General features: G+C 35.0%; 1 protein-coding gene across 1 annotated transcript in view; it reads right to left on the bottom strand.

Moving 5' to 3' along the window:
- Positions 1 to 578: 578 nt before the first annotated feature.
- Positions 579 to 8,563, bottom strand: part of LOC122810808 (signal-regulatory protein beta-2-like) — a 102,946-nt gene continuing 94,961 nt past the window's right edge. Inside the window, exon 3 of the mRNA XM_044082368.1 lies at positions 579 to 928. Within this exon, the coding sequence (XP_043938303.1) occupies positions 579 to 928 (350 nt within the window). The remainder of the gene's footprint in view (positions 929 to 8,563) is intronic.

The following is an 8,563-nucleotide window of genomic DNA, read 5'->3' as shown; positions in this document are numbered from 1 at the left end:
GGTGTGTTTCCTGTTACATAGTCCTGCATTTATACAGAGTGTTTCCTGTTACACATCCCACATTTATACAGGGTGTGTTTCCTGTTACACAGTCGTACATTTGTACAAGGTGTGTAATTCCTTTTTAGTGGTCTTTCAGTTTTGTTTTGTTTTTTTTCTCTCAGTTTTTTAAATTGGTGTGGTCAGGTCTGACACTTTAATGCTGAGTGTAACTTTATTTACAGGCATTACTAGTAACTGCAAGACTCATTACTCAGGAAACATCCCCTTGTTCTATTGTTATGTCAAGCATGATCAGGGTGGTTGGATATTTAGCCTGTGTGTATGGTTGTGCTGTTGTTGCATGCTGTAGTTTTGTTTGATGGTTGCATACGGTTCGTAGGTTTCCTTTTTATATACAGAAAGTTTGATAATAAAATATATTATGTAGACTAAAGTGAAGTGTAAAGCATTTTTGCAATTGTATTTTTGGTACATATACTGCAAGGTTATGTACCCACAGATTGCTAATTTATATTGATAACACACTTACATAGTTTTTTTTTTAATTCCTTCTATTTCCTTCATTAATGATTTTTTTACTTACTGTTTACATAAAGGTGTGTTCCTGATCCATTTGCAGCCACAGTTACCTTGTCAGATTTGAACTTCACACAGTAATACACCCCAGCATCTTCTAAGCGAATAAATGTAAATGCGATGGACTGATCAGTTATGTATGTAGGGCCTTCCATTACAGTCTTACTCACTCGTGGGTCTGGTTTCTCACTTTCAGACTGTGAGTACAGGAGCTGCTGCTGCTGATTGCCCCCCTTGTACCATCGGACAGGTCCGAGAGATTCTTCTGACAAAGTGCAGTTCATTATTGCAGTATTCCCTTCTTTGACAGTAACAAATGGGGTCTGGTATATTGTCAGTCCAGAAGTACCTGAAATAAATAAAATATTAAGAAATACAAGGTTATAGTCAAAGTTTTCCTGTGAAGGAAACATAATGACAATTCATTTATGAGTTCTTCAACAATCAAGACAGTAAACTTAAATAATGATGAGGACAACAAACCAGGTATACAGAGTCGGTGTGCACTCAGAAATGATCAAACACAAACTATGTTTAGCAAAATGTCTGCTGACTGTGATGCAACACATAACTGCAGATGTACCTTGTGAACAAATGCAGTTAGTGACAAATGAGCTGTATTATGCCTGTCTCATTGTGGTCCTATCAGTCTCCAAATGGTTTGTGTGGAACTTTGATTAATTTGTGTAACTCAGAAAAGTCCCTACTCATCTATGAAAGTAAGTAACTGTATTGTGAATTAAATATGATGTGGCAGATTAAAGTAAAACAATAGAGCAATTGCAAGATTTAAATTCTGTTATAATTCTCTATACATCAAATACTTAAAAAAACATTGTTTGATGATTTTGACTCTGATCGCATAATTCAGAAATATGTTAGTGGCCACCCTTAAGAATAAGTAAAGGCAACAGAAGGAAGATGAGCACATATACACTAATCTGTCACTGCATGTAGCCTCATGTGCTCTGTTATAACTCATCTGAGTCAAAGTGAATATTTACTGTAGCAGATAATGTGAAAGGGCACGTTTTATTGGAGGTATGTCAAAATGTTCTGAAGAAAGAATTGAACTGATACAGAACAATAAACTTACATATCCACAGTATGCAAAGCTACATAATAATGATAGTCCGTTCATGATATAATTGCATTAAATTTGATCAGCATGAAGTATAATTACAGTTTAATACCCGAATGCCCACATTCCTACACTGAGCATTGGCCAGGTATGTAGTATATTACGTTATATCTGATTTGCATAGTACAATAGCAGTACTTTTTCCTAGCTGTTACTAAGGTCTGCAAAACAGGAAGTGTAAGACATGTATTCACATTTCTAGCAGCTGTCACTCCTTCTCAAATGTAGGACAGGCAGGCTTGTGCTTTTGGGGGGATGGCTAAACCGAAAGAAAGAAAGGAAGGAAGGAAGGAAGGGAGGAAGGAGGGAAGGAAGGAAGGAAGGAAGGAAGGAAGGAAGGAAGGAAGGAAGGAAGGAGGGAGGGAAGGAAGGAGGGAAGGAAGAAAAAGAAAGAAAAGAAGGAAGAAAAAGGAAGGAAGGTAAGGGTAGGAGAGTGTGATAGAAGCTTACAAGGAACACAGAAAAGGTGTGATGTCATGCTGATACAAACTTGGTTAACTATATAAACTGACCTTGACATCATGGCTGAAGACAGGAGACAAGCATAAAGGGAAGAGGCAGGGACATCATGGGCAACATTAACTATCATTCTATAAACTGCAAATCCTACACACCCTACATTTGCAGACACACAGATTACTAGACTTTGTAATCACAAATACTAAAGGCTTGTCAGTGCATATGCCTACTAGAGGTACAAATATAACAACAAATATAAAATAAAACATAAAAATAAAATCCAAGATATAAATGACCAGCAAGACAAGGATCTTCCACAATAGAAATTTAATCCAACCTCTAGTGCCTCGGCAGTAGCCTTCCAAGGAGAATACATACAGAGAAAATGCAGCACATATTTATACAATAGTACAAATCAGTTAATCAGTCAATAAATCAATAAATCAATCAAACAATTCAACAATTAAACAATTAAAACACTTTTGATTCAAAATTTATATAAAAACTTTTCAATTGCAGTCTATATTAATGCCCCTAGAGGCTAAAGTGCTATATTTAAATATGAAAAGAGTTTCCTTATAAGGAGTGTTTTCTTTACATTAATATTATACTGTGTACTAGAACATGTTCTGTTCCTAATAAACCCTTTGGGTTGCTACTATCATGTTTTTTTAAAGTGCATTGCAAGTAGACTTTCTATTTTCTCATTTCTGATGTCCCTGACAAGTTCCTGCATCATCGTTTTAAATGCTCTTTTACTTTCACCCACATAGAACATTCCACATGGACATCTTAATGCATACACAATACTTTCTGTATTTCATGCAAACTTTGCATTAGGTTGAAAATGTACTGCAGTAATATACCAAAATGTTCTACTTACATACTGACATGTTGTACATCTGACACATGGATATGTTCGCAGCAAGTCAAGATTATAACTCAAACCTACACTAGGTCTTATAAATCTAGCATGAACTAGCATGTCCTTTATGTTTTTACCCCTTCTAAATGAGAAATTTAAATTCTTATCAAGTATATCTACCAAATCCCTGTATTTAAACACGGAAGTCCAATAAAATGTGATGGTTTGCTTAACTTCCTCTGCAAAACATATCATATGTCATAACTGCATGTATTTTCCTTAGATTATCTATCTGATTTTTCTTTTGATCTGTCCTGATATTTGTTATTATAACCACTACTAGACTTACAAATGATGCCTTTACTAAAATTATCCAAAGACAATAGCAATTCATCTGCATTATTACACCTTTCAATAAATAATTGTGACTTTTCTGTAATTCACTATTTAGTTCATCAGTATTGTTACACAACCTCCTTACCCTAGTCAATTCTCCAAAGGGTAGAGATTTTAAAAGATGTGGAGGATGACAGCTACTTGCATCCAAAAAGTGCAAACCAACCTCAAATTTCCGATATACTTTGGTGACAGTTTTCCCACTCTTACTTCCTTCTAGACGAATGTCCAAAAAATTCACTTTATTTCCTAACTGAAAACTATTAGATTTCAGCATAAATCTAATTCTTTGGAGGTCATCCAGAAAGTTTGCAACTTCTTCCTTACCCCCCTTACATATAAACATTAAATTGTCAATGTAGCTACAGTATTTGACTACATACTTTTTAAAGAACTCTTTTTGATAAAGAAATTCAAGCTCAGAAAATCCCATCATAATGCTGACATACATGGGGGCAAATTCCACCTCCATGGCTGTGCCCTTCAATTGATGAAATATTTGATTGTCAATTTTAAAATAGTTATTCTTCAAGCAGAATTCTATCAATTCTATAAAATAATTGATTGCTCCCCAAAGTATTATGCAATGCCTCTAACCCATACTGGTGACTAATACGTGTATACAAACTTTTGACATCTGCTGTTAACCACTACATATCCTTAGTACATTTCAGGGGTAATACCTGATATAAAAAGTCAGCACTGTCTTTCATATAAGAGCTTTGTTTAATGAGATATGGCAAAAGAAAACCATGCAAAAATATGCCTATATCATAAAGAAAACAATTACATGCCGACACAATAGGATCACCCAGTGGATGTGAAATGTCTGTATGTATCTTGGGCAAACAGTAAAATTTTGCCATCTCACAATTGTCAGTATTAATTTTTTTTATCTACGTCATCCTTAGTAAAATATCCCGAACGTTCTCCCTTCTGTAATAAATCTTTAAATTTATGTATAGCTCTTTCATATTCTCTAACAGAACACTTTTTATAAGTTTCAGCATCATTTAAATTATCAACATACATCTGTGAAAAATGCATTAATACAACTTTAGTCCCTTTGTCTGCCAGTTTTATGACAAGGTCTTCATTTTTACTAAGTTGCTGCAATGCTTTCCACTCTAATTTAGTTAAATTATATTTAGTACACTGTTTTTTATTAGTAACAAAGTCTAAATATACAAATTCTACTACAAAATCCACCATATCTGCAAAATTCTGTATACCTTTGTGTGTAAATGGTGGTAAAAACTGACTTTTTAGAAAACAAAAAGGTCCGGCACAAAGAGGGTAATAACTCACATTATTTACTGTGGTAGCTCAAAAGACAAACAGCATACCGGTTTCGGCAACAGCCTTCCTCAGTGATTTCACACAATCAAAAATTACCTGACGCTTAAATAGGCAACATCATTAGCATTCAAGAATATTATTGGTTGGATGAAAAACTAAGACAACTCATTTAGGCCAGGTTTAAACAAACCCTTCAGCCTAGTAATCCTACCTGATTCTTTATTATTTAGTATAATGTGCCAACCAAATTTAGAAAAATTCTGCCCCTGGACCTTATCAATAACTGTAAATGTAAACCTGGCTGTTTTGCGAACTAAGGTGTGCTTAAACAGAGCATTTGTGGATCTCTTGTTCATGATCCCACTGAGGTCTTTGGAGATCCGAAGCCTCAATATTCTGGACGTTTGTTCTACATAAAACACCAAACAAGAACAGGTAGCCAAATAGACAATCCATTCAGAACTACAATTCTCAAAACATAGAATATCATAGACCTTGGATGTATAAGAACTGGTGAAGGTCTTAGTTTTGAATATATGGGGACATGCAGAACAATGTCCGCAAGGTACACAGCCCCTAACCTTATTTCCAAATATAGTGGATTGTTGAAGTGAAGGCAGAACCTTGCATTTATAATGACTGAAATGAGACCCCAAAGTGGATCCCCTATGAAAAGAAAAAGAACATGTAGAAGAGAGAATTTCATTGAGCTTAACACTGGCTTTTAAAATGTCCCAATGATGGTTAATAATATGTTTGAAGGTTTGAAAAGTTCATCCAAAAGTTGTAACCAATCGGATTGGCTGTTGTCTATCTTTGTCCACATCAAACTATTTGTATTGTAACAAATTAGATCTTGATTGTTGCCTAGCAAAATCCCTAGCCTGACAGATATTATCATCACTATATCCCCTCTGGATGAAGCAGTTATGTAGACCCTGTTCATAATGGGCATATGTGTCCTGTGTGGAACAAATGTGATGCATTCTCAGAAATTGTGACTTGGGTATATTGCGGATGATGTGTCAGGGCTGGTGACTTTGAGCATGCAGTAGTGTGTTATACTGAGGGTATTTGCAAAGGTGTGGTCTGTATCCCTAGTGATAGTAATATCTAGGCAGATGATGGATTCCTTGTGAGCATTCAAAGTAAATTGAATGCCCCATTTGTTTTGATTAAGGTATTCCAAAATTCCTGTAAAAAAACAGTATCACCCATCCACACCATCCAGCAATCATCCAAGTAGTGTCACCAAATGTCAGTTTCCCCAAGATATAAATTGTGTGAGGCATCATAAATAAGCTAATGTTCAATATAGCCCATGAACAGATCTGCATAAATGGGGGCAAAAGATGCCCCCATAACCGTACCCTTCACTTGCCAAAAACATTTGCCAAAGAAATAAAAAACATTCTTGGTCAACACGTGTTCAGTTAAACAAACTAAAAAAGTGTTGAATCCAGGGGGATAGATGCTAGCCTGATCCAACCAAAACTGCAAGGCCTCAAGCCCAGCCCAGTGTGGGATGTTAGTATATAGTGAGGACACATCCAGGCTACACATTAGCCAATCTGGCTCTAATTCATTGACTGCCTTGGTTTGGTCCGTGCACATCCGTACATGCGGGTGCCTGTGTTTGCTATAAATTGACTTTTAACCAAAATCTTAGATGTATTCAACCGACAATAAGCGTTAACAGCTTCTAAACTTTCATCATTTTCATCATTTGAGGCACAGGAGTAAAAACTTTCTTCTAAATCTTCAGAATAAGACACATTACTGTTTAAATTATTCATTAAACTGTTAACATTTTGTTTGTCCCTAAAAAAGCATGCTAGATGCAATTTACATATCAGACAATACATATCTTTCTTAATTATATATAATCTAGGCATAACAGTTGGAATGAATTTTAAACCATGAGTTAGTGCAGAAAATGCTGCTTCACTTAGTGTACAACCCGACAAATTCACTACATATGCATCAACTTTACTAATTTGATTATTATTGCACATTATAGTCTCTAAAGCTGTTTTGAAATTAGTTCCATCTGCCTCTTTTGTACCTTTGTTGTACTGCTGGCTGGCTGTCAAACTGTTGCTTATTCCCTTGTTCTGAAGTCGTATTGCCACTTCTGGCTGTTTCTCTCTCTGAGAATTCAGGTCTTTTGTTATTTCAAAATGTTCGCTGTAAAAAACATACATCCTGGGCTGCTGGAAGGCCAAAATAATCCCGAGATTCACTCTTCCACTCAGTAGACATCTGAGCTAACGTTTGAGCCACCATTATGTCTCTGCTCTTCTTCCTGATCAGCAAACCGAACAATCCTCTGTTATCACTTCTTATTGGTTGGCCAGGAAAAGGCAGAGCCATTACCATAATCTTTAATGTCATGGTTCAGCTTGTATTTCTTAGTATTTAACAGTTCCTTCTCAAAGTCTATTAATTTATTTTGTATATCCTGTAAACACTGTTCCATATGTTCAATCCCTAATGTACTGGATAAAGATTCACAAGTAGAAGCAATGTCATTTTGAAGTTTAGCCTGTTTTAATCTGTCTCTGTCAACCAGTATATTAATACATTCAATAGAACATCTGTGGGCAGTGGTGACCCACCTAGACTGAAATTCTTTATAATTTTCATCTAGTATGTCAAAAGGGGTAGTGGGATTTTTAAAGGCTCTTAAGCCACGATGTGTAATGTCCAATTCCAAATATCTCTGTAAGCTAAAATAGTTCAAATAAACTGCCAGTTCTTTTGACATTAATCTGTCTAGTTTATTAAATACCTCTTTTGTTTCTGCTGATAAAGAATTGCCTGCTCATTGTTCAATACAGGAAAAAAAGATTCTTAGTTGTTCTTTGCTGTTCATTTTTTTAGGAACTTCTTTCAAAAATTAGTCTGTTCATCCTGGGTTGGTCGTACACCTGTTCTTTCACCCAAAGACATGATAAATTGTTCTATGGTAGTCTGACTAGAATTCATAGAATCTAACCTAAGAATCTTAGGCACTGTAGTTGACGGATCACTGCATATAGATAAACTTCACAACAAATATAAAATAAAAAATAAAAATAAAATCCAATATATAAATGACCAGCAAGACCAGGATCTTCCACAATAGAAATTTAATCCAACCTCTAGTGCCTCGGCAGTAGCCTTCCAAGGAGAATACATACAGAGAAAATGCAGCACATATTTATACAATAGAACAAATCAATTAATCAGTAAATAAATCAATACGTCAATCAATCAAACAATTCAACAATTAAACAATTAAAACAATTCAAATTAAAAATTTATATAAAAACTTTCCAATTGCATTCTATATTAATGCCCCTAGGGGCTAAAGTGCTATATTTCAATATGAAAAGAGTTTTCTTATACAGGAGTTTTTTTCTTTACATTAATATTATACTGTATACTAGGAATGCGTTTTAAAATTGTTCCTAATAAACCTTGTGGTTTGCTACTATGATGTTTTTTTTTAAAGTGCATTGCAAGTGAACTTTCTATTTTCTCATTTCTGATGTCCCTGACATGTTCCTGCATCCTAGTTTTAAATGCTCTTCTACTTTCACCCACATACAACATTCCACATGGACATCTTAATGCATACACAATACTTTCTGTATGTCATGCAAACTTTGCATTAGGTTGAAAATCTACTTCAGTAATATACCAAAATGGTCTACTTACATAATGACATGTTATACATCTGCCACTGAGAGGCAGGTACAAATATATTGAACCTGGTACTTACAAATATGTATTAATTTAAATATTGTTCCGAAAGGGTTAAGGGTATGTAAGTACCCTAA

Source organism: Protopterus annectens, chromosome 9.part0, assembly GCF_019279795.1.
Source record: "Protopterus annectens isolate FY-2018-M chromosome 9.part0, PAN1.0, whole genome shotgun sequence".
In the NCBI taxonomy this organism is placed as follows: Eukaryota; Metazoa; Chordata; order Ceratodontiformes; family Protopteridae; genus Protopterus; species Protopterus annectens.
The sequence above is the reverse complement of the archived record's forward strand: the minus strand, read 5'-3'. Positions and strand labels throughout refer to the sequence as shown.